Below are 27314 nucleotides of genomic sequence, written 5' to 3'. Positions count from 1 at the left end.
AAGTGCACAGTTAATTTTTCTTCACTATTTGTGTCTTTTTTATCAGGTGATGCGATATTTGCGCATATTTATGCCCAACAGTGGGTTTGAAGTTATGCCTTGTAACCGTTACTCATTGGAAACCAATGGAGCAAAGATAGTCTCAACAAAAGAATGGTAAGTCATGAGCAACATATTCTGTTGACTTTCACTTGCAACAGTCTTATCAGCAAAATACAAATTGAATAAAATGTATGTGAATTACTTAGCATTCTAGGAAAAGCAGTTTCATGATTGACAGTTGGTTGCATAATGCAGAAGGAGTAAGCTTTGTCTGATCCAGAATTGATGAGTCGCCTAGATGTTGGTGGAGCTGACAAGGGAGGTTGGAGTGGCAGGGTGTAATGTCTGCCCCTACTGGAGAGAAGTGCACATTAAGCAAAGTGAGGGCTAAGGACATATTCGTCTTTGCCATTTTACATTCATGCATAAACCTTCAGGAAGCAAATGCAGGAGTGTACAATGTCACTGAGAGAGATAGCAGGCCCTCACACATCTGTGAGCGGGTGTGGGACAAACATTGAGAGTCAGGTCATGAAATGGTGCACTTGTCAACTTGGCTCCCCTTCTGCATAAATGGTGCAATGGTGGAAGATGGTTATATTAGTTGGAGGTGTGTATTTGGGGGTGGGGGTGGAGCTATGCTTCTCACAACATCCAGGACAGACTTTAAAAAAAAAAAAAAAAAAGCCTATCTTGGGTCTTTTTACAAGAAACCTGTCAACAGCTGTCTGCATGATAGCCATGTTGCAACTGACTATGTGACTGGTTACAGCGTGGGAATTGGTCAACAGGGAAGGGGAAAAGGGATAAAAAAAAATAAGTGCTTCATTGTTGTTTTCTCTCCTTGAATAAAATTTATAAATAGTCCACTTGCTAGTGGTGCCAGTCATAAATTGATGTCCTTCTATATTACTGTTGCAGTGTTTTTCACCTTAGGGATCTCCTGCCAAGGCTGGCCCAGCATCCAGCTAATATATCAAAGCCTTTTGATCTTGTATACACCTCACATCATGCGTATGCTCCTTGTACAGGATGCAGGGCATACAGATGACATATGGATACAGTTACCCAGAACTTCTTTGATGCCAGTCCAAACACCGTCATCTGTCATCAGTCTGAGCATAGTTTTGCTGTGCTGAATTAATTAGCCATTAGATAAGTGCCCTATTGGAGTCTTTTTTTTTTTTACTTTTACTTTTGATCTTGTTTTACTTTGGTTACATGGAGTTCAAGTCATGCAGGAAGCAAAAATGTCAGTGTGGGAGCCAGAGTCCCCATAAAGATTGTCATAAGCAGTGTCTTTTTTGTTTGGGTGCTTCCCACAAACATCTCTCCTGTAGCATTTTTAAAGCATTTGTGTGTAAGACTCTTAGAAGCTGGTTGTCTTCTCTGGCCATCTATCTGAAGAATCAGAGGCTTAAGTAGTTAGCCCAGGGTAGCATGGCAGAATTGATTAACAGCTAAGTACTTCCGTTAAGCAAAAAGGTGGCCAAAAAATCTTGGCTGGATTATTTGGCTGTCCAGCCCCCCCCCCCCCCCCCGGATGTTTCTCTAGAAGCAGGTGATAACTGTGTAGGCCATCTGGTGTCTGCGTTAGATTCCTGTACCATGACCCCGTCAGAGGCGAGCGTGGATCCTTCCTTTCACATTTGCTATCAGGCTTTGCAGGCTTGCTCCGGACATTGAGGGGGAACTGTAGTTGATTATCTTGGAGGGCCGTAGAGAGATTCTGCAGATTCTGGTGGTCAGTGAAGAGGCACCAGGTGCTCTTATTGAATCCCATTAGGGCTGATATCCCTACCAAGAAAAAGCAGAAGACTAAACATCCTTCTGTACGTCCTAAGGACTCTCAAAGGGAATGGGAGGAGGAAGTTCATGGCCTGTTTTAATGCTTTAAGTTCCCTGAAACCTCTCTAAGGGGTTTCTGTGCCTATTCCCCCTTGGAATTCAGCTCCTTCTAAATGGCCTAGGGAATGTGATTCCTCGGATGGGGATTCAAAGTGTGATGAGGGGTCCTTGTCTTACTCTTCCCATATGCCTTCTCCTTTGGTTTATGGTTCTGATGAAGAGGAGTCCATTAGCTCAGAGTCTCCTTATGAGGAATTGTCTTTTGGGGAGTCAATAGCCATAATGATTAAATATATCCAGAAGGGGTTTTATGAGCTTCTTCAAGTGGACACTCCTAAATCTTATGCAGTACCTTCTGTGTTGGCTGCTTTGCCGCTAAGTCCTGATTCTCACCTTCCTGCTCCAAGAAACCTGACAGGTTCTATACGGTTCCTGAGGATTGTCAATTCTTATTTAAGTGTCCTTCTGCTGACCCTGCTGTGGTGTCGGTTAACTCTGACAAGCCTTCTAAGCCTTTGCCCTCTTTCAAACTTTCTGTCTTTGAAGAAGGATGGTAGAGAAATGGAGAGGATTGTTAAGAAGGTCTATACTTCTTCTACTTTGGTCTTTTGGGCCATCAGTTACCAGACCCACATGACCAAATATGCTCTGGCCATAATTGCCAAGGCTTGTCAGGTTATTTTTGACCTCCACGATTTTGAAGGAAAGCCTACTGCTTTATCTGTTTTAGGTTCTGCCACTCAGTTGGCTTGCCACTCTATCAAGGACAACTATGGTGCCGCTGATGCCTCCTCTAGGTCTGCTGCCTTTGGGTGTGTCATAAGGTGTTACTCTTGGCTTTGTCTACAGTCATCATCTGAAGACATTAAGGTCAAGTTGCCAGATGCTCCTTTGGATAATAAAAATCTCTTTGAGACTGCTGCTGCTGCTATGTTTGTCTGTTCAAGAAAAAGGTAAATCATTGTAGGACCTTAAATTTATTTTTGTATCTCCTATCATGAAGTTCCAGAGGAACTATCTTACTGGGTCTGCTTTCGTTCGCAGGCAGCCTCATCAGGCCAGTATAGGCAGGAAGGGGTTGTAGGTGAGCTCCACCTGCAAAGTCTTCTCAGGCTCCTGTGGCCCAGAAGCCTCCTTTACTTGACAAGCCGGCTTCTCTTTGACATTTTGCCCCTCAACCCTCGGCCAGGTTCTCTTGTCCCTTCGTCTTTCTGCCATCCAAACTGACATCTCTTCACCTTAAATACTTGGGTCCTCTCCATTTTCCATTAGGGTTATTTCATCATGTCGAAGTCTCTCTCTCTCTCCTTTATCAGGGATTCCTCAACCTCGTCTAGAGTAGCTTCCTCATTTCTCAGAGGTTCTTGGGTCCGTGATGGACCAGGGTCTAGTCAACCTGTCTCTCGTTCCCAAGTAGGAAAGAGATTTTACTCCAGAATGTTCATGGTTCCTCAGGAGGAGAGTACTTGGAGGCATATTCTGGACTTCTCCTTACTCAACACCTTTCTCAAGGTTCCTTCATTTTGGATGCTTACTCTTCAAACCCTGCTTCCTCTGTTGCTACCCCAGGCTTTTCTGATGTCCCTGGATCTGATGGATGCTTACCTTCATATTCACCCTCTTTTCTGGAAGTTTTTGCACTTCTCTGCTTCTGCTTCTTCTCATTTTAATTTCTCTGATTTGCCCTTTGGCATTTCTGCTGCCTCAGGGGTATTCACAGAATGCAGAGCTTGTGTGACTGCCTTTTGCATGATTCAAGACATTCGTATTTTGCCTTACCTAGATGACCTTGCTGTGTCAGGTGCCTTCTCCCGTTTGCCTGTTACTAGATGTGGAGTTTACCAGATCTCTCCTTCTAAGTCTGGGGTTCACTATCCACTTTCAAAAGTCTGTCCTGACTCTCTCTCAGGATCTTATGTATCTGTGCTGCAAGATTCAGACAGTACCACTGTTGACCTCTTGACCACCTCCAAAGGTTTTGTCCTCAACAGTTTTTTTTTCTCTTCTTCCTCTGCCTGCCATTCTAACCAGAGAGTTTCTTTGGGTCCTGGGATTCATGACCTCTTCTGTTCCAATGCACCCTCATGCCAGACTGCATATGCGGAAACTTCAGTGGCACCTCAAGTCAGTTTGGCTTCAGCATTGCACCCTCTGGGTTTCAGGGTGCCTCTCCTTCCTTGCCTCAAGTGGGAATTCAAGTATTGGATTCATCATCTTACACTCAATTCAGGCCTGCCCTTTCAGCTTCCAGTTCTTTCTTAAGAACTGTTTGTCAACGCCTCAGACATGGGGTGAGGGGGCTTCCTGTGGTCACCTGAAAGTTCAAGGTCTCTACCCCCCCCCCCCCCCATCAGAAGTCAGACAGTGTCAATATCAAAGAGATGAGATCTCTGATTCTGGCCTTTCAGGCTTTTCACCCCGTGCTTTCTCCAGGCCCCTTGAAGGCTTGCACAGACAACACTACAGTGATGTCGTATGTCAAAAGTAGGGAGGTACAAAGGCTTACCTTCTCTGCAGGCTGGCTCTTCAGGGCTGGGATCTGGCTACCAGTTATCAGTTAATTCTTCAGGCAGTGTATATTCCTTCAGAGCACAATCTACTGACAGGCACTTTGAGCAGGTCCAAAACACAAGCTCACGAATGGATGCTTCCACGGAGACTTGTTTCTAGACATAGTCCATCAATGGGGCATTCCTCAGGTAGATCTTTTTGCCTCCTCTCTGAACAGGCAGTTCCTTCTTTTCTGTTGACATGCCATCTGGTGTGGAAGACGGGTGCCCTTTCTTTTCTTTGGAAGGGGGATAGTTCTGTATGCCTTCCCTCCCCTTCCCCTACTTCCAAGAGTCCTTCGGATGATTCATCTGGACTCCCCAAAAATCTTGCTAGTGACTCATTTTTGGCCAAGACAGCACTGGTTCCCCCTCTTAATGCATCTGGCCAGGGGTGATTATCAGAAATTACCTCACTAGTTGGACCCACTCACACTGGACAACTGATCACTCATTTGTTCTCACTTGTCCATTCTTCAACTGATACTGTGGGTGATAGGGTTTTGATCCCTTATAGGTGCCTTTTTTCTGAGGAGATGCTCAGGGTTTTACAGAAGACAAGAAAGTCTTATATGTACAAATGGAAGAGATTTTTTTTGTCTGGTGCCATGCTCGGGTGTATATCACCAAATCGAAAAGTCATTTAATCGAACAGCATTGACATCAAAAATACCGTTCATTGAAGTCGCTCTTGTGGAGGGCTTTTCCCCCCACTAATTATATACACCAACTCCGAGATTGCACTACAGTGAGGAAAGGGCAAATTTTCCAATCTTCACGCAATCTCACTATAAACACCTCGATGAACGGCAGTTCGATGTGAAATGCTGATCGATTGCATGACCTTTCGATTTGGTGATATAGACACTCATGCTCATAGCCAGGACCCTTTATCAGTGGGTGTCCCTCTGGTCTTTTCCTGTTTGTGTGAGTTGCTCCAGTCTGGCTTCATCTGTTCATTTGTAAAGGCCCATTTGTCAGCTATTTCTTTCTCTCTGCCCTTGAATCCTCTTTTGGCTCTTGACTTTGAGGTCAAACAGTTTCTGAAAGCCATCCTGAGTCTTAGGCCCCCAAGGAAGCCTATTCCATCTTACTGGAGCCTTAACTGTGTTTTGGAAAAATTGACCCAGGCTCGTGTTGATTATGCAGTTTCAGCTTCTCTGCAACACTGTACCTGGAAGACTGTCTTATTGCTTGCACTTCTGCTCAGAGGTTTTCTGAGCTTCGGGCCCTTATGGCTGTTTTGGTTTTTCACAGGGACAAGGTGTCTGTTCGTACCAATCCTTCTTTTATGCCCAAGGATGTCAATGAGTCGTTCTTGAATCAGGCAGTACAATTCCCTTTTTTTCCTTTCTCAGTCTGTTAGTGCGAAGGTTCTGCATACCTTGAATTTCAACAGGAAGCTCAAGTTTTATTTGGATAAAACTAAGGCTATTCGTAAGTCTAACCAGCTTTTTGTTTCCCTTCATCCCAGGACATTGGGTTTGGCTGTCTCTAAGCAAACCATCAACTCCTAGATTTCTAAGGCCATTTCCTTTTGTTATTCTTTTCAGAGCAAGTATCTGTCTACTTCTGTTAGGGCTCATTCTACTAGAGATGTTGCCTCTTCTGGTGCTTTCATGAAAGGTTTGGACACCAATTCCATCCTTGAAGCTGCTACTTGGTCTTCAATCCATACCTTTACTAAGCATTATAAATTGGATATGATTTCTAGGGCCAGAGCAGAATTTGCTAGGGCCATCCTGCATAGGTTTGTTGAGGGCTCTTCCCAGCTTTCCTTGAGCTTTTGTACTCCCCTAAGGTGAAGAATACTGCAACAGTGATGTAGGAGGACACTACAGTTGTGTAAACTCTTAGTAACAGTTGATGTTCTTCTTTTCACTGTTGCAGTATTTGGTCCCTCCCTCCATTCTCCTTTTTTCTTTTAGGTTTTGGTTACCCTTCTGGCTGAGGTCTCCCCTTTTCCATCTGCATTTTTTTCGCTTCTGGATGTGCTTGGTCTCTTTTGTCCTATGGAGACTGCTCTCTACTGGGGCAATTTAGTTCTGGATAACTGTGCCTGTACATCACCTTTATGCCCTACAGGGAGCATACGTGTGACATGTGGTGCATACAAGATCTTAAGGCTTTGGTATACTGGCTGGATGTTGGTCTATCCTTAGCAGGAGATCCCTAAGGTAAAGAATACTGCAACAGTGAAGAGAAGAGCATCTAGTGTAATGAATAAGATTTTGCACAACTCTACTTTCTTATGCCCTATTGTCTTTCAGCATTGGATTTTAAACAAGCACTCATTTAGGTGAGTATTACCAGAATTAAGTTATGTTAAAGCAGCAAGTAGCCTGCTTCAACTTGAAGTCTTCTTGCTGTTTTTGCCATTTCATCTCAATGTCACACTTAAATGTCCCCATCTTCTTTCACTGTTATACTGTAGTCAGATGTTTGTGGTTTTCTTCTTCCTGCATCATGATGCCTTTAGACATCTGCCTAGGATTATATCGCACTCAGCCAACCAGATATTAATTTCTACAATTGTTATTGCTAATTTAAGTCATATAGTTGAGGCAGGAAAGTTGGTGCCATTGTTTGTAATGTCTCAGCTCCACACCCTCAAATGAAGTTTTACGTCAAGTACTGCACATCTTTGGGGAAACGTCTTACTCTGCCATTATGTTATGGTAGCTTTTTGATGCTTTAAGATCTTAGCCCAGGGACCTTTTTGCTTTGGGTGACAGTCAGGATATCCTGTTTTTCCTAAAAGCCCTCTTCCAATAATTATTTTTCGAGCTGTAACTGCTGTGCCTGCTTCCTGTCAAATGCTTTGTTTTTCTTACACATCACTAAGAAAGTGCACCTTACCCTATGCTACCCTGTTCTTTTTAGCCACTGGCTTAGCTTTCAGATTGTTCTGATATGTGTCAGTGGGTTCATCTAATTTTTAAATTCTCAAAATTCATGTGGTCAAGACCAAATGATCAACAGTTTAAAACACCGAAAGCCAAATATGGAAAAGAAACAGCATTTCACGGAGATCGTGGTACACTGGGGATTGGGGAATGTGCACTTTTCCCCACTGTAGTGCAATCTCAGAGTAAACATACATATATGTATATGTGTGTGTGTGTGTGTGTGTGTGTATGTGTGTATATATATATATATATGTACACACACCTATACATATAGATTTATAAATTTAGCAGAGGGAGTTGTGCTTGCCCTCTGCAAAAATGCTGTTTCTTTTCTGTAGTTTTTCGATATTTTAAATTGTCAATCATATGGTTTTGACTTTATGAATTTCAACAAAGTAAAATAGATCCATGTTAATAGAAAGATGTTCTTCGTGTTTCACTGTTGCAGTCATCACCTCTGGGTTATCCCTACTGTGGTAGCCCTTGGCCTGCATGAATACCAGAGTCAATGTTTTTCTGCATCGGCTGCTGTTGCCTGTAGTCTGACATCAGGTCATCAGTGCTATAAAGCAAGGCAGACGATGCCATTATATCAGACTTTCTTGCCGTGGAGCCCGTAGTAGAAGCAGTTTGCAAATGTGCTGGTCGGTTGCTACCACAGTTTGAATTACAGCTGAAAACATCTAAAGCTAAGTATCCCGTTGGGGATCCTTTTTTCTTGCACTAACCGATGTCTGAAAAAGTTAACAATTGTCTTACCTGTGGAAAGCAGATCCCACACCGAGACTTCCATTCATACTGCATCACTTGTTTTAGCCCAGACCATGATGCCCCCCGTTGCCGGTTCTGTGCCCTCTTTAATGCGAGAACCATTCGCTGTAGAGCTTTTATTGTAGACAGGTATTTTTGTCTTTCGTCTTCGCATTCCGAAATGGTGTCCCATCAGCCAACAATCAGTGGACATCCCGAAAGAAACGCAGAGATAAAGATAGAGACAGACCACACAAGGCCAAACCCTCCGACGACTCTACCGCTGAATTGGTCGTCAGTTCTCCGGAATTCATTGAGGTGCTTTCGCAGCCCCTGATGCCCGATTTGATATCTATGCTTTCGGCTGTCTCTGTCTCGGTTGGGTCCAGAGCCGCGACGCAGACACAGGCTTCTGAGGAGGCCTCTTGCACTACGAAATCTAGACAAAAAACAACATCTTCTCATCCAACTACTGTTTCTCTCAGACCGATGGATACTCTTATGCCTAGAAGCCAGGCCACTCCTAGAAAATCTGCCTCTAGCCACAATTTTGCTCCTGCTCCACCACCCCAAATGCTTAAAATGGCAGTGGATCTCATCTCCTTTATCAGGGCTTGTCAGGTCACAACTTCTAAAAGGAAAAGACACCCTTCTCCTGAAATTATGACAGAACAGGATTCTGAGGAATCTGATTATTCAGATTTTGAAGAGGAACAACCTCTTGACTGTATATGAGGATTCAGATGCAGAGGAATCCATTCCTTCTGCCTCCCCACCAGACGACCTTTCCTTTGGGGAAACCCTTCACACCCTCAGGGAACATTTCCAATGGGAATCTCAGGATTTCCCCCAGTCTAAGAAACGACTTGGAGAGATGTTCTTCGTGTTTCACTGTTGCAGTCATTACATTTGGGTAATCTGCTGGCAGGTTGCCCTCAGTCGGCTTGAATTCCAAAGTCTTGGGTCCTGCATCGGTTGCTGTCTTCTCTTCCATGACGTCAGGTCGTCAGGGGTATAAAACATGCAGCCGACACCATTTTCTTTAGTCTTTCTTGCCGTGCGGTGCCCGAAGCAGAAGCCTTTCGCAAGTATCAGTCGGCCGACTACTGAAACATTCGAGTTTGAGTTTCAGAACCGAAGTCTTCAATAAAGCTAAGTACCCCGTTGGGGAAACTTTTTTCTTGCTTTTTACCGATGTCAGAAAAAGTTAATAATTGTATTACTTGTGGGAAGCAAATACCTCATAAGTATTTCCATTTATACTGTATTCCTTGCCTAGGCCCTGATCACAACGTGCCTGGCTGTCAGTTTTGTGCTAGATTTAACCAACGCACTGTTAAGCGTCTGTTTATTTTTGGTATTTTGGAAACATTTAACTACCCAGAAATGTCGTCGGATAGCAATCCGACTACCGGAGTACATAAAAAACGCAAAGAAAAGGACAGAGAAAGGCAGTCGAGATCCAAAACTGACGACAAAGCTTCTCCTAAGCGAGTCACCGGTTTGCCGGTACTCAGTGAGGCTCTTTCGCAGCCTCTGATACCAGCTACCTTCGAGTCGCAGGCCTCTACCGATACCCATGTGGAGTCCGGCATGCCGCTAGATACTCGAGGTATTGGACTGACAGATGTATCTCCCTCGGATGGGTCAGGAGCCGCTGAGCAGGCACCAGCTTCTGAGGGTGTATTCAGACCTCAACATTTGTATATCAAACCGATGACAGCCGCAAAACCAAAGACAAAAGCAACTTCTAAAACTAAAAAAATGACGCATGAGCCATGTGCACAGGCCTCTATGCCTAAAAAACAGATGATCAAAATGGCTGAAGACCTTATTACCTTGATCAGGATTACCCATTCCCCTCCAGATAAGATGCCTAGGCAAGACACTAATTATGAATCTTCAGATCAGGTTTCTATTTCTTCTGATTCCTTTTCTGATCAGGAATTATCTGTACCTCCCTATGAGGATTCTGATGCTGAGGAGTCTGTTCCATCTGCCTCTCCTCCTGAGGATTATTCATTTGGAGAAACCTTGCATACTTTGAGGGAGCATTTTCACTGGGAGAGTCAAGATTTCTCAGAATCAAAAAAGAGCCTCAGGGATTCCTTCTTCTCCCCCCTCAGCACAAGCCTTTAGCCATTCCCCCTGTTTTAGACATTGTGGATGATGTGTTTTCGGAGTCAAGCTTGACCCCTGACCCCTTACCTCAGGCCCCCAGTAAGCCTGACAGATATTACAGGGTCCCTGACTCACATAAATTTTTATTTATAAACCCTGCTGCTGATCCTGAAACTATTTCACAGGGTCCAAAGGGAGGTAAGGCCTCAACAGCAAAAAATCCTACACCCTCTGACGGAGATTCAGGGGCACTAAACAGATGGGAAAAAAAGGTTTATACATCTACAACCTTGGCAATCAGGGCCTTAAACTGTCAATTTCATATGCTTAAGTACCAACAACATGTTATGGGATTGCTGAAACAGAAAATTATGTTGATTTCAGAATGTGCAGAAAATAAAGAATTGCAGGAATTATTGCATGCAGCTGAACAAGTTGGAAAGCATATTTTGCAATGTGGTTTTGATTCTTTAGAGGCCTCCTGCAGGGCTGCAGTTACTGGATCTGTGATTAGGAGGCATGCCTGGTTAAAGGAACAAAATTGGCCAGATCATGTTAAAGCTAAATTGCTAGATGCACCTTTACAGCATGATTCTCTATTTGGTATTAAGGCAGAAGAGGTTTTAAAGAAAATGGAAGACAAAGCTAAATCTATGCAAACTGTTAGACTTCTTACAAGTGCAGCCACCAAGATTCAGTAAACACTGGCCTACAAAAAATAGGTTCTTTCCTGTGTCAGACAGAGCTCAAAGGGGCAAATCCAGATGCCCTAAGGGTTCCAGATACCAGGCGCAAGATTCATACAGGTCAAAGCAATGGGGCGCTTCCACCTCCAAATCTGGAGGAGATAAAGCGCAAACCTACAGAAAGCAATCCCAATGACTTCCCTCTGCCTACACCAACCACTTATCTTTTGGCAGCACCCATTGGGGAAAATTAGCAGTTTTTTGCTCAAAATTGGCAGTTAATAACCCAAGACAAGTGGGTACTAAACATCGTATCACAGGGATACAGATTCCATTTCCACACTCTGCCAATGGCAAATGGTTGGCCAGATCTGCCAAAAAATCAATGGGCAGAGGCACAGAAACAGGTTACGTCCATCATGGATATGGGGACCATTCAGGCAGTACCAGAATAGGAAAAAGGACAAGGTTTTTACTCAAGACTGATGTTCATTGTGTTTCACTGTTGCAGTCATTACACTTGGGTTATCCTGCTGGCAGGCTACCCGCAGTCGGCCTGAATTCCAATGTCCTGGTCTGGCGTCGGTTGCTTTCTCCTCTTCCTGACGTCAGTGCGCCAGGGGTATATAAGATGCAGCTGATGCCATTTTCTTCAGTCTTTCTTGGCGCGCGGTGCCCGAAGCAAAAGCAGATGTTCATCGTGTTACCCTGCTGCATTCATCACACTCGGGTTATCCTGCCGTCAGGCGATCCCACAGTCTGCCGGAGTTCCAAAGTTTTGGTCCGGCATCGGTTGCTGTCGCTTCTTCCCTGACGTCAGTGCGCCAGGGGTATATAAGAGGCATCCAACGCCATTTTCTTCAGTCTTTCTTGCCGCGGGGTGCCTGAAGCAGAAGCAGTTCGCAAGTGCTGCTCGGCTGACACCTGAGATTTTCGAATCGAATTTCAGTCCGAAGTCTTCAATAAAGCTAAGTACCCCGTTGGGGAACCTTTTCTTGCCTCGGTCCGATGTCAGAAAAAGTTAACAATTGCATTTCTTGTGGGAAGCAAATACCTCATAAGGACTTCCATTCTTATTGTATTCCTTGCCTAGGCCCAGACCACAACGTCACAGGTTGTCGGTTTTGTGCTAGGTTTAATAAACGAACTATCAAACGCCGTTTTGACTTCGCACGACATTACTTTGGTAGGAAATTTAATTATATCATGCCGTCGGAGCAGCCGACGACCGGCATGCATAAAAAACGCAAGGATAAGGACAGGCAGCCTAGGAACAAGCCAGACTCCGAGGCCTCTGCTGGGCCTGTCGCTGGTTTTCCGGTTTTCAGTGAGGCGCCTGCGCAGCCCCTGACGGCCGCAAAATTGGAACCCCAGACAGCTGCGGATTCTCAAGCGGAGTGTACTAGGCCGATGCAGCCATCTTCATTAGGCCCTTCCATCACTGGAGCAGGATGAGACCCCGGTGCAGTGGAAACACCTTTGGTTGCAGACGGTGCCTTCAGACTGACTACACTCACCATTAAGTCTTATGCTAAGCTTAAAACTCCATTAAAACCAAAAAAGGCTGTACATCAGTCTACAGTTCAAGGCCCCATGCCTAAAACACAGATGCTTAAGATGGCTGAAGATTTAATTACCCTAATCAGGGGTTCCCATCCCCCTCCAGATAAAAGACCAAGACAAGAGGAGGATTATGCTTCCTCTGACCAGGTTTCAGTTTCCTCAGATTCTTCTGAGGAACAGGATTACATTTTTCCCCCTTATGAAGACTCTGATGCTGAAGACTCGATCCTCTCAGCATCTCCCCCTGAAGACTACTCCTTTGGGGAAACTTGACATACCATGAGGGAACATTTCCACTGGGAAGGCCAGGACTACACTGATTCTAAGAAAAGGCTCAGAGAGTTCCTTTTACTACCCCAGCACAGACCACTTGCTATCCCTCCAGTTTTAGATATTGTGGATTATGTTTACTTGGAGTCTAGTCTAAATCCAGACTCTCTACCTCCTGCTCCAGCCAAACCAGACAGATACTACAGAGTACTTGATTCACACAAATTCCTTTATAAAAGCCCTGTGGCTGACCCAGAAACAATTTCCCAGGGTCCCAAGGGGGCTAAAGCTTCTATGGCTAAAAATCCTGTGCCCTCTGAAAGGGACTCCAGAGCCCTAGCTAGATGGGGAAAGAAAATATACACCTCAGCAACTCTGGCTATGAGAGCATTAAATTGTCAGTTTCACATGCTGAAATATCAGCAATTCCTAATGTCTCAATTAAAGCAAAAAATGAGCACACATTTTGAACAGTCTGAATTCAAGGAAATGCAGGATCTGTTTCATGCAGCTGAGCAGGTGGGCAAACATACTTTACAATGTGGATTTGATTCATCGGAAGCTTCCTATAGAGCAGCTGTTACTGGGTCTGTCATACGTAGACATGCTTGGTTAAAAGAACAAACCCTGCCTGATCATGTTAAAGCAAAATTATTGGATGCACCTTTACAGCAGGATGTATTATTTGGTGTCAGAGCAGAAGAGGTCTTAAAGAAAATGGAGGATAAGGCAAAGTCTATGCAGACGGTCAAGGATTTCTTACAGGTACAACCCCCTCATTTCAGCAGAAATTGGCCAACAAAAAACTGGTCCTTTCCAGCTTCTGACAGATCACAGAGGGGCAAATACAGACACTCAAGGGACAGAGGTCAGTCACAAGGCCCTTAAACCTCGCCAATGGGGTACTGCTACCCAGAAAGGAGGAGAAGACAGGCCCAAAGCTAGCAGAAGACAAACACAATGACTCAATCCTCAAACTACCAAGCAAATCTCTCCTGGCAGCTCCCTTGAGAGGAAAATTAGCATTTTTTGCAGACAACTGGCACATCATCACAAAAGACAAATGGGTACTAAACATTGTCTCACAAGGATACAGATTCCACTTTCATACCTTGCCAAGGAAAAAAGGAATACCAAACCTGCCACCAAATCAATGGGCAGAGGCACAAAAACAAATTACAGCTCTCATGGACATGAGAGCCATTCAACAGGTACCTACACAGGAGCAAGGGCAAGGATTTTACTCAAGACTCTTTCTAGTCCCAAGAAAAGACAAAGCATGGAGACTCATTCTGGATCTTTCAATTCTGAACACCTATCTGCAAGTACCAAAATTCAAGATGCTAACACTGCAGCAGCTTCTTCCTATGCTGGGCAAGAATGCTTGGCTAGTAACGTTGGACCTCAAGGAGGCATACCTGCATGTCCCTATCAGACAAAATTGCAGAAGATACCTCCGCTTCATTGCAGGTTCAACACATTATCAATTCTCTGCACTGCCCTTTGGCTTATCTACTGCGCCCAGGGTCTTCACAAAATGCCTGGCACCAGTAATTGCATACTGCAGACAAAGAGGAATTCAAATATACCCATACCTGGATGACTGCCTTATTCAAGCAGAAAGCAAGGGCATTCTTTTAAAGCATCTGGCGTTTGTCAAACGCCTTCTAAGTTGCCTAGGGTACACAGTAAACGAAAAGAAATCAAAACTAGTGCCCTCACAAAACATAATATTCCTGGGTGCCAGTTTGAATACAACGGCCCAGATGGCGTATCTCATGCCAGACAAGCAACAACAGCTGACTCAGTATTTAAAAATAATGGCAACAAAGACCTAACTCCCTGCAAGAAAAATTCTGCAGGCCTTGGGATTCATGGCATCTTGCATACTACTAATACCATTTGCAAAACTGCATATGAGGAAATTACAATGGTACCTGAAAAGCGTATGGACTCAGCACAGCCACAGCTTGGAAACGATGATACCACTGATTCCCTGCCTTCAACAGGAGTTTCTATGGTGGGCACAGGCATGTCACCTCAACAAGGGTCAGCCTTTCACCTTACCCACAGCCAGGCAAACTATGACAACCGATGCATCGGACTATGCCTGGGGAGCACACATGGCAGGACAGTGCATTCAGGCCAAATGGACTACAGATCAAAGGCATCTGCATATCAATCAAAAAGAAATGCTAGCAGTACAGAATGCCCTAACAGCTTTCAAGGACCTCTTACACCCAGGACAACTAATAATAAAGACGGACAACACCACAGGTATGAGGTACACAAACAAGCAAGGGGGCACACATTCCTACCCTCTATGCAGGTAAGCATTGACCGTGTGGAATACAGCACTGTCTTACCAGGTTCAATTACAAGCACAATTCTTGCCAGGAAAGAAAAACACTTTGGCAGACGACCTAAGCAGAAACATCATGGATCCACACGAGTGGAAACAAGCCCAAACACCCTAGCCCAAAAGTTCCTGGAATTCATAAACTCAAATGCCATGGAACAACTAGTCACCATCCCCACAAGAGGAGAAAACATACTTGATCTCATCATCACGAACATGAGAGCACAATGTTCAACACCGGAAGTATACCCCTCACTGGTGAGATCAGATCACAAACTAATCTCGCTGGAGGTCCTCATCCCACCCCCACCTGAAATAAAAAAGACCACAGTAAAGAACTTCTCGAAAGCCGACTTCACACTTCTAAAGACTAGTGTGGTCTCCTTTAAGGCCCCGAGGCGGAAAACAGTACTCAAGCTGCTGAATCACTTACAAATGCCTTCTACCAGCACCTGCAGGACTGTATGGATAAGGCAATCCCAAGCAAAACAAAGACTCTTTGTACCAGAGGCAAGCGTCCAGTCTGGTGGACCCCAGCCATAAACAAACTCTACAACAAAAGGAGGAAGCTACTACAAGATAGAGCAAAATCCTTAAAAGGTAAGACACCCTTGATCACTATAAGTAAAAAACTAAGAGCTCTCATAAAATCATCCAAAGCAAATTTTGAGAGAAAAATAGCTAAAGACTCAAAAGACAATCATAAGGCCTTCTTTAGCTATGTTAGAAACCTGGGAAGAAACTCCCAGATATGCTCAGAACTAGTTCAAAATGATGTGAAGATTACTGATCCTACAGACATTGCCAACATACTGGCTGACAGGTTCAGTGCAAACTTCTCCCCAAAAGGAGATATCTATACCAGCGATTGCAGCCCCCAAACATCTCCAGCCCAAGTGAGAACTGCTCTCTCCAAAGCAAAAACACAGCATCCATGGGACCTGATGGTGTCCCGGCTGTGTGCTCCACGAACTCAACGAGGAATTAAACCCACAGCTAGGACAGCTGTTTAATCATAGTCTTACCTCTGGATACTCCAGGAGTGGCACTGCAACTGTGGTCCCACTTCACAAAGGCGGTGCCTCCACCGACCCTGGAAATTACCGGCCCATTAGCTTGACAAGCCTTATCTGCAAAGCCATGGAGAGGATCATAATGGACCTCATAAATAAAGACATGGGGAATTTGCAGACTTTGGATCCATCCCAGTTTGGCTTTGTCAAAGGCAGATCATGCCTTCTAAACTTGGTTGATTTTTTCGAAACAGTCACCAAAGCCATTGATGAGGGAAAGGCAGTCCATACAGCCTACCTCGATCTGGCGAAGGCCTTCGATACAATACCCCACTCTGGTATCATTGAAAAACTCATCAGCTTAAATGTTAACCCATACATCACAAGATGGGTTGCAAACTGGCTGAGTGACAGAACCCACAGGGTCAGAGTTGCTGGCGCCATGTCAGACTCAAAGCCTGTCACAAGTGGTGTACCACAGGGCTCAGTCCTGGGCCCACTCTTGTTTGGCATCTACTTTTCCAAGTACAAGCAAACACAGGAGGGTTATGGCTGACAAAGTTTGCAGATGACTGCAAACTGGCCATAGTAGAAAACACATCTGACACAGATATCCTTCAGAAGGGTCTCACAGAAACGGATAACTGGTGCCAGAGCCATGGCCTAAAGTTAAATGCCAAAAATGCATAGTCATACCCTTCGGGAAAAACAAGGTTACCCCTAGCTACCAAATAGGTGGCAATCCACTGAGCACAGAAGAAGTTATCAGGGACCTGGGGACCCAGGTTGATAGTAGTCTGTCATTCGACACCCATGTAGCTAAAGTAGTTAGGAAGACCTTCTTCATTGCCCACCTTATCATGAAGGGATTCTCATCTAGATCAAGGGAGGTCATAGTCTCCCTATACTCATCACTCATCAGACCAGTGATTGAGTACAATGCCCCATTCGAATGTATCTGACCCGACACTTGCAGCAGCTGGAGAGGCCACAAAGTTCCTCACCAAAAGGATAAAGGGTCTCAAACATCTGTCCTATGCTGCCCGACTGAAAGAACTCCAGCTCTATTCAGTCGCTTACTTGCTCAGAGGTGACCTTTGCCTAACATACAAGGCCATGTCAAACCCAGATTTGATGAATATGCTTCACCTCAAAAACTCTAGATCCGTCAGAGCCACAAGGGCGGGAGACTTAAACCTCGACACGGCTATTAATAGGACGTGCTGGAGGGATAGATTCATCACCCAAAGACTCCCTATGCTGTGGAATAAAATCCCGGTATATGTGAGGCAGAGCACCTCGCTGGCCTTGTTCAAGAGAAATCTTGACCAATGGATGGGAGATCGCAGATATACCCCAGGGATTACCTCAGTGTCACTGCTCGACAGAGGCACAGCAAAATAATGGGTATAGTTCCCCATACTAAAGGGGTGGCTTAAGCCACAAAACTATGGGCTAGGCTTGTAAATGCCCTCGGGCAGATAGCCTAGTATGAACCTATAGCTCAAAAATGGGGACACCCACACATAGATCTGTTTGCCAGCCCCCAAAACTACCAACTTCAAAAATTTTGCACAAGGACATTCCATCCACAAGCTTGGAAAGTGGATGCCCTCTCATTTGGTTGGAAAACATTAACAGTGTATGCCTTTCCTCCACTGCCTCTTCTAACAAAGGTACTGCTGAAAGTCAGATTAGGCAGGCCACAAATGATACTCATTGCACCAGACTGGCCACGCCAGCATTGGTATCCGATTCTAAGGAACATAGCCCACGGCCCACCATTGATTTTACCACAAATTCCTCACCTGCTTACCCAGCGAGACAATCAGATTCTACACAGCCAACTCAAGACTTTAAACCTGGCTGCATGGCAAATTACCTAAACAACCAGCCAACTCCTCTATCCAAAGCTGTTATGGATGTCATTCTGGAGGCCAGGAGGCCCAGCACCAGAAAAACCTATTCAGACAAATGGAAAAGATTTTGCGCCTGGAACCAGGCTAAAGGCCAAAATCCCCTTGAACCAAACATTCCTTAGATTCTACAATATTTAACTGAGATGTTGCACAAAGGACTTTCTTTTTCATCTATTAAGATCCACGCCTCAGCAATTTCAGCTCATTGCAATACGGATCCTCCTTTTATTCTCACATCTACTCCTAAGACAGTACCTCAGAGGGACTAAGAACATAAGACCGCCCAGGAGAGCACGAACACCTACTTGGGATCTCAACTTTGTTCTGGAAAAGCTTACACTGCCACCCTTTGAACAAGCATTTTCAGCTGATTTAAAATTTCTTTCATGGAAAACTGCCCTGCTACTAGCAATAACCTCAGCTAGAAGAGTCTCAGAGCTACTGGCACTAATGGCAGTGGAGCCTTTCCTCATTTTTCATCAAGACAGAGTCTCTCTACGAACTAACCCTACCTTTATGCCAAAGGTGGTATCCAGTGTGGCCCTCAACCAAACCATTCATTTGCCCACCTTTTTCCCAAATCCCCAGAACAAAGGAGGAAGACTCCTGCACTCTTTGGACATTCACAGACAATTACGTTACTACTTGGATAAAACTAAGGCATTCAGAAAATCTGAACAGCTCTTTGTAGCCTATGCTGCAGGATCACAAGGAAAAGCTATCTCAAAACAGACCATTTCTAAATGGATAGGGCATTGCATACGTTTCTGCTACTCGCATCATGGGAAACCGGTACCTGCTAACATTAGGCCCCACTCCACCAGGGCTACAGCTACATCAGCAGCCTTTCTCAAGGGAGTGCCAACCAAGGATATTCTGGAAGCTGCAACTTTGAGTTCAGTGCACACCTTCACCAAACACTATCACTTACCCCTATATTCTAAGACTAGAACTGGTTTTGCCACTGCAGTTTTGCAGGGCGTACTAGTTTCTTCTAACCCTGTTTAACTCAACCACCCATCCTTAGCTTTGGGATTCAACTCAAGTGTGATGACTGCAGCAGGGTAACACGATGAACATAGTACAGTTTTGTACCTACCATAAATGTAGATGTTCGACTGTTCACCCTGCTGCAGTCCAGGTTACCCTCCCTCCATCCCCTCTGAATTAGCTGAACTTATCTTTGCCACTCTATCCTATACAACCTCTGTGGTGCATTTGCTTGTGCCTGAAGGTATTGTTTTATTTTTATATAGCTATGTGTGTATATGTATATATGTATATGTATATATATATATATATATATATATATATATATATGTGTGTGTGTGTGTGTGTGTGTATATATATATATATATATATATATATATATAGCCTACCTGTTGGGGGCACCTGACATCTGGGGCAAGAAAAACTGAAGAAAATGGCGTCGGATGCCTCTTATATACCCCTGGTGCACTGACATCAGGGAAGAAGCGACAGCAACCGACGCCGGACCAAGACTTTGGAACTCAGGCCGACTGCGGGACCGCCTGACGGCAGGATAACCCGAGTGTGATGACTGCAGCAGGGTGAACACTGGAACATCTACATTTATGGTAGGTACAAAACTGTACTTTCGCAAGTGCTGGTCGGCCGACTCCTGAGATTTTCGAAATTGAATTTCAGATTCCGTTGGGGAAACTTTTTCTTGCTCCAGACCGATGTCAGTAAAAGTTAACAATTGTATTTCTTCTGGGAAGGAAATACCTCATAAGGATTTTCATTCTTACTGTGTTCCTTGCCTAGGCCCTGACCACGACGTTGCTAGTTGTCAGTTTTGTGCTAGATTCAACCAACGCACTGTTAAGCATCTGTTCGATTTTGCTTTACATTACTTTGGCCGGAGGTTTAACTATATAATGCTGTCGGAACAACCGACGACTGGAGTTCATAAAAAGCTCAAGGACAAAGAAAAAGACAGGCATCCGAGGTCCAAAACTGACGACGAAGCCTCTTCTAGGCCAGTCGCCGGTTCGCCGGTTTTCAGTGAGGCACTTTCACAGCCCCTGACACCCGCTACCTCAGAGCCACAAGCCGCCTACGACTCCCACGTGGAGACAGCTAGGCCTCTGGAAACTCAAGGTATTGGGCCTACAGAAACAATTCCCTCAGATGGGTCCAGAGCCGCTGAGCAGGCATCGGCTTTTGAGGGTGTTTTCAGACCTACACAGCTTACTATCAAGACCACTTCAGCAGCTAAGGCAAAGTCTAAAACTCCTTTAAAGACAAAGAAACAAGTACAGCATTCTCCTGGATAGTAATCTATGCCAAAGAAACAGATGCTCAAAATGGCTGAGGACCTTATTACTTTGATCAGGGTTTCCCATCCCCCTCCTGATAAAAGGCCTAGGCAAGACACTGACTATGATTCCTCTGACCAGGTTTCTGTTTCTTCTGATTCCTTTTCAGAACAGGAATATTCTCTTCTTCCCTATGAGGACTATGATGCTGAAGAATCTATCCCTTCAGCCTCTCCTCCTGAGGACTACTCTTTTGGGGAATCCTGCACACCATGAGGGAACATTTCCATTGGGAGAGCCAGGATTATTCAGAATCCAAGAAAAGGCTCAGAGACTTTCTTTTATTGCCTCAGCACAGGCCTCTTGCTATCCCCCCTGTACTAGATATTGTTGATGATGTTTTTTTTTTAATCCAGTTTGACTCCTGATTCTTTACCCCCCTGCATCAGTTAAGCCAGATAGGTACTACAGGGTTCCAGATTCTCATAAATTTCTTTATAAAAACCCTGCTACTGATCCTGAAACTATTTGACAGGGTCCCAAAGGGGTCAAGGCTTCCACTGCAAAAAAACTGTTCCCACTGATAGGGATTCTAGAGCTGTAGACAGATGGGGGAAGAAAGTTTACACCTGTGCTACTTTAGCTGTAAGGGCTTTAAACTGCCAGTTTCACATGCTTAAATATCAACAATACCTAATGTATTTGCTAAAACAGAAAATGCTTACAAGCCCTTAATGTCCTGAGAACAAGGAAATGCAGGATTTATTGCATGCAGCTGAACAAGCGGGAAAGCATACTTTGCAATGTGGTTTTGATTCATTAGAGGCATCTTGCAGAGCCGCAGTTACAGGCTCTGTCATTTGAAGGCATGCTTGGTTAAAAGTACAGAGTTTACCTGATCATGTTAAAGCAAAATTATTGGATGCTCCATTACAGCATGATACTTTGTTTGGTGTTAAGGCAGAGAGGTGTTAAAGAAAATGGAGGATAAAGAAAAAAAAATGCAGACAGTAAAGGATTTCTTACAGGTTCAGCCACCTAGATTTAGCAGGAACTGGCCTTCAAAAAATTGGTCCTTTCCAGTGTCAGACAGGCCACAAAGAGGCATTTAACAGACGCTCAAGAGTCAGATCTCGGCCCCAAGGCTCATACAGACCTAAACAATAGAGTGCTTCAGCCCCCAAAGGCAGAGAAGACAAATCACAACCTTATAGGAAACAGTCCCAATGACTTTCCTCTACAAATGTCAAGCACTTACCTTTTGGCAGCACCCTTAGGGGGAAAACTAGCGCTTTTCTCACAAAATTGGCACATGATCACCCAGGACAAATGGGTACTGAATATTGTTTCTCAGGATTACAGGTTCCACTTTCACACCCTACCAAGGTCAAAAGGTATGCCAGACCTGCCACAAAATCAATGGGCAGAGGCACAAAAACAAATTTCTGCTCTCATGGACATGAGGGCTATTCAGAAAGTACCACAGCAAGAACAGGGGCAAGGATTTTACTCAAGACTTTTCTTAGTACCCAGAAACCAATACTGGACCGGTCTATTCTAAATACTTTCCTGGATGTTCCAAAATTCAAAATGTTGACATTGCAGCAACTTCTACCCATGCTGGGCAGGAAGGCTTGGCTAGTTACTTTGGACCTCAAAGAGGCATACCTGCATGTCCCAGTCAGACAGTCTTGCAGAAGATACCTCAGATTCATAGCTGGCTCAATGCATTACCAATTCTCTGCACTGCCCTTTGGCTTATCTACTGCACCCAGGGTCTTCACAAAATGCCTGGCACCAGTAATTGCATTTTGCAGACAAAAAGGAATTCAAATATATCCCTACTTGGAAGACTGCCTTATTCAAGCAGAGGGCAAGGACATTCTACTAAAGCATTTGGCGTTTGTAAAAAGATTACTAATTTGCCTAGAGTACACAGTAAACAAAAAGAAATCAAAACTAGTGCCCTCTCATGAAATAATATTCCTGGGTGCAAGCTTAAATACAACTGCCCAGATGGCTTATCTCACGCCAGACAAGCAAAGGTAACGGACTCATTACTTTCAAATGATGGCAACAAAGACCCAGCTACCTGCAAGAAAAAATTCTGCAGGCTTTGGGCTTCATGGCATCCTGCTAATTCCATATGCAAGACTGCATATGAGGAAGCTACAATGGTGTCTAAAAAGTGTTTGGACTCAACATTGCCACAGCCTGGAAACAATAATAACTCTTATTCCCTGCCTGCAACAGGAGTTTTGATGGTGGGCACTGGCCTGTCACCACAACAAGTGACAGCCTTTCACTTTACCCACAGCCAGGCAGACACTAACAACAGATGCATCAGATTATGCCTGGGGGGGCACACATGGCAGGAAAATGTATTCAGGGCACGTGGTCCACGGACCAAATGCATCTTCATATTAATGAAAAAGAGATGCTAGCTGTACAGAATGCCCTGACAGTCTTCAAGGATCTACTACATCCAGGACAACTGTTGCTAAAGACGGACAATACTACAGTTATGTGGTACATAAACAAGCAAGGGGGCACACATTCCTACCCCCTCTGCAGGCAAGCCATGACTTTGTGCAACACAGCACTGACCTATCAAGTACATCTGCAGGCACAATTCCTGCCAGGAAAGAAGAATACTCTGGCAGATGAACTAAGCAGAAATCTCATGGACCCTCAAGAGTGGAAACTAGATCCACAGGTCTTCAGCATGATAACAAGGAAATGGGGGATGCCCAGACATAGATCTTTTTGCCTCCCCTCACAACTGCCAACTACAGAGATTCTGCACAAGGACTTATCACTCACAAGCATGGAAAGTGGATGCTCTATCATTCAGCTGGAAAACCCTAACAGTTTATGCTTTTCCACCACTGCCTCTTCTTCCCAAGCTACTCCTAAAAGTCAGACAAGAGAAGCCAAAAATGATTCTGATTGCCCCAGACTGGCCACGCCAGCACTGGTACCCAATCTTAAAGAGCTTGTCTCAAGGCCCAGCCTGGACTTTACCTCAAATTCCTCATCTTCTGACTCAACAAAACAATCAGATCCTGCACAGCCAACTCAGAACCTTTAATCTGGCTGCATGGCAAATAATATAGCCACTCAGAACACACCCCTCTCTAAAGCTGTTATGGATGTCATTTTGGAAGCCAGGAGGCCCAGCACCAGGAAATCTTATGCAGAAAAATGGAAGAGATTCTGTGCTTGGAACCAGGCACAAGGACTTGAACCACTTGTTCCAAATATTCCTCAGATTTTACAATACCTAACTGAGATGCTGGACAAAGGCCTATCCTTCTCATCAATTAAGATCCATGCTTGTGCCATTTCAGCTCATTACAATACGGAACCTCCTATTTTCTCACATCCACTGCTAAGACAGTACCTCAGAGGGGCAAAAAACATAAGACCCCAAGGAGAGCACCGATACCTACATGGGACCTCAACTTTGTCTTGGAAAAGCTCACACTGCCTCCTTTTGAGCCAGCCAATGCAGCTGATATAAAATTCTTATCATGGAAAACTGCTCTGCTCCTAGCAATAACTTCAGCAGGAAGAGTCTCAGAGTTACAGGCGTTAATGGCAGTGGAACCTTTTATCATTTTTCATCCGGACAGGGTTTCTTTAAGGACAAACCCAACATTTATGCCAAAGGTAGTATCCAGTGTGGCTCTTAACCAAACCATTTATTTGCCAACTTTTTATCCAAATCCCCAGAATAAAGGGAAGAGACTCCTGCACTCTCTGGACATACACAGGCAGCTACGCTTCTACTTGGACAAAACAAAAGCTTTCAGAAAAACTGAGCAACTGTTTGTAGCATATGCTGCAGGATCACAAGGAAAGACTATCTCAAAGCAGACTATTTCAAAATGGATAGGACACTGCATTCGTTTCTGCTATGCACAGCATGGCAAGTCAGTGCCTAAGAGTATTAGGCCACATTCCACCAGGGCAGCTGCTACCTCAGCAGCCTTTCTCAGAGGAGTACCAACCAAGGAAATTTTGGAGGCTGCAACTTGGAGTTCATTGCACACTTTTACCAAGCATTATCACTTACCTCTGTACTCTTAAATCCAGAGCAGGCTTTGCCACTGCAGTCCTGCAGGGCCTCATAGCCACTCCTAATCCTATTTAGACCCAGCCGCCCTACCTCAGCTTTGGGATTCAACCCAAGTATAATGACTGCAACAGTGAAACACGATGAACATAGTACAGATGTCCTTCAAGAATGCAACTGCAGTCATAACATATGGGTTGTCCTGCCTCAGGCAGCCCTCGGTCGGCCGGATTCCAAAGTCTGGGTTCGACGTCGTCTGATGTCGCATTTCTCTCCGACGTCAGAGCGGCTGGAGTATATAAGCATCAGCCGACGCCATCTTCTCCAGTCTTTCTTGCCGCGCGGTGCCCGAAGCAGAAGCAGTTCGCAAGTGCCGGTCGGTCAGCTCCTGTATTCTTCGTAACCGAAGTCATCAAAAAAGCTAAGTACCCCGTTGGGGGCCTTTTCTTGCCTCAGCCGATGTCAGAAATTACTGAAAAAGTAAATAATTGTTTGTCTTGTGGTAAACAAATACCTCATAAGGATTTCCACTCTTACTGCCTTCCTTGCCTTGGCCCAGACCACAACGTCTCGGCCTGTGCCGCCTGTGCTCGCTTCAACAAGCACACTCTCAGGCGCCGGGCGGAGTTCGCTTTAGAGTTTTTCGGCGAAAAATTTGATTATACAATGCCGTCAGAACAACCGACAACACAGACTCCTAAGAAACGAAAAGACCAGGACCGACATCCTCGGCCCGCGTCTTGCACCGACACCACGCCAAAACTAACCGCGAGTGCCCCGGTTCCCTCTGAGGCGGTTATTCCACCGCTCCGAACCGAAGACACCGCATTACCGATACCGGAGGCCACTCCGACGCCAGTTATTGATTTTCCTCCGGATACCGAAACCGAGGAAATGCCCGAGACCATTGCTGTTGATAAGGTCACCCCTGCACGTGGAGTGGCTAGGCCTCCCATGTCCATGTCTATCAAGGCCTACACACGTGCCAAGGCAGCCAGCAAGTCCAAGCATCTTACTGCTAAAACATTACCTCAGCCTACTCCTGAAACTCAAATCATGTCCATGGCCGCAGATTTAATTTCCCTGATCAGAGGTTCCCAGGCCCATCCTGAGAGAGGATCCCAGCCTCCTCCTGATAAGAGGCCCAGGGTTGAACCCTCTGACCCTCTGCCTTCAGATGAAGATTCTGAGGACTCTGATCACTCCGAAAGCCAGCAAGAGCCCTTCCAGACCTATGAGGATTCAGATGCAGAGGACTCCATTCCCTCGGCCTCTCCTCCTGAGGATATTTCTTTTGGGGAAGTACTGCATTCCATGAGGGAGCATTTTAAGTGGCAAGGCCAGGAATTTTCTGATTCCAGAAAGCCTTGAACCTTCCTCAAAAAGCCTCAACACAGACCCTTAGCTATACCTCCTGTGCTTGATGTTTTGGATGACCTATACTCTGACTCCAGTGTTACCCCTGATGCTCTTCCTCCTGCTCCTGTCAAGCCTGACAGATACTATAGGGTCCCAGAAACCCATTCTCATTTATTTAGGGCCCATGCTGTTGATTTAGAAACAATTTCCCAGGGGCCTAAAGGGGTTTCAGCTACCACCTCCAAAAATCCGTTGCCTTCCGACAGGGAAGCAAGGTCCTTAGAGAGATGGGGGAAGAAGGTCTACACCTCTACTACTTTATCTATGAGAGCTCTCAATTGTCTCTTTCACATGTTTCAATATCAGGATTTCCTGTTAGATGATTTACAGAAAAGTTTGGCCTCTCCTGAACCTTTAGATAGGAAGTCTTTGCAGGAGGCTGTGCATAACTCTCAGCAGGTTAGCAATCATTTTTTACAGTGTGGATATGATGCATTGGAGGCTTCATGTAGGGCAGCTATGACAGGGGCGGTCATTCGTAGACATGCATGGCTAAAAGAACAACCTTTACCAGATCATGTTAAGTCAAAACTTCTTGATGCACCCTTGGAAAAGAACAAGCTTTTTGGTGCTAATGCTAAAGATGTGTTAAAGTCCATTGAGGAAAAAGCCAAGTCAGTTCAGACAGTCAAGGATTTCCTCCAGGTTCAGCCGCCCAGATTCAGCAGGAACTGGCCTTCAAAAAACTGGTCCTTTCCTAATCCTGAAAGATTTCAAAGGGGCAAAAACAGGCATGCCCGAGGAAGAGGACAATACAGAGGATCCTACAGGGGACGACAATGGCAACCAGCAAACCAAAGAAGTGACACAGGGGTTTCTCCTGCACCGCAGGGACAATCTCAATGACTTTCCTCTACTTCCACTGACCAAGGAGCAAACAGAAGCTCCTTTGGGCGGAAAGTTATCTCTGTTTTCAAAAAATTGGCACAAACTGACAAAAGACAAATGGATTTTGGACATTATAGACCACGGTTACAGGTTCCACTTTCATACATTGCCAAGAAAACAAGGCATGCCAAACCTTCCACAAAATCAGAGGGCAGAGGCTATCAAGCAAATTTCTCTGCTTGCTCAGATCAAAGCAATAGAAAAGTTCCACAACAAGAACAAGGTCAGGGGTTTTATTCAAGACTGTTCCTTGTTCCAAGAAAAGAATATCAATGGAGACCAATACTGGACTTGTCCGCTCTAAACACTTTTCTCATAGTAACAAAGTTCAAAATGCTGACTTTACAGCAACTCCTTCCCATGCTGGGCAAGGGGTCTTGGCTGATTACTCTGGACCTCAAGGAGGCATACCTGCATGTCCCCATCAGACACCGCTGCAGAAGATACCTCAGATTTCTTGCAGGGCCAGAGCACTATCAATACTCAGCATTGCCATTTGGCTTATCTACTGCGCCCAGAGTATTCACAAAATGCCTGGCATCAGTAATTGCTCATTGCAGGCTCCAGGGGATTCAAATCTACCCGTACCTGGACGATTGCCTCATACAAGCGGACAAC

The 27314-nt window shown here is 44.9% G+C and overlaps 1 protein-coding gene across 1 annotated transcript in view; it reads left to right on the top strand.

Annotated features, from left to right (window-relative positions):
- The window catches only part of KMT5C (lysine methyltransferase 5C), a 955038-nt gene that overhangs the window by 317891 nt on the left and 609833 nt on the right, over nucleotides 1-27314 (top strand). The window contains exon 5 of the mRNA XM_044059587.1: nucleotides 47-156. Within this exon, the coding sequence (XP_043915522.1) occupies nucleotides 47-156 (110 nt within the window). The remainder of the gene's footprint in view (nucleotides 1-46; nucleotides 157-27314) is intronic.

Source organism: Protopterus annectens, chromosome 17.part0, assembly GCF_019279795.1.
Source record: "Protopterus annectens isolate FY-2018-M chromosome 17.part0, PAN1.0, whole genome shotgun sequence".
NCBI lineage: Eukaryota > Metazoa > Chordata > Ceratodontiformes > Protopteridae > Protopterus > Protopterus annectens.
Note: the sequence above shows the minus strand (reverse complement) of the source record. Positions and strands in the feature narration are given on the sequence as shown.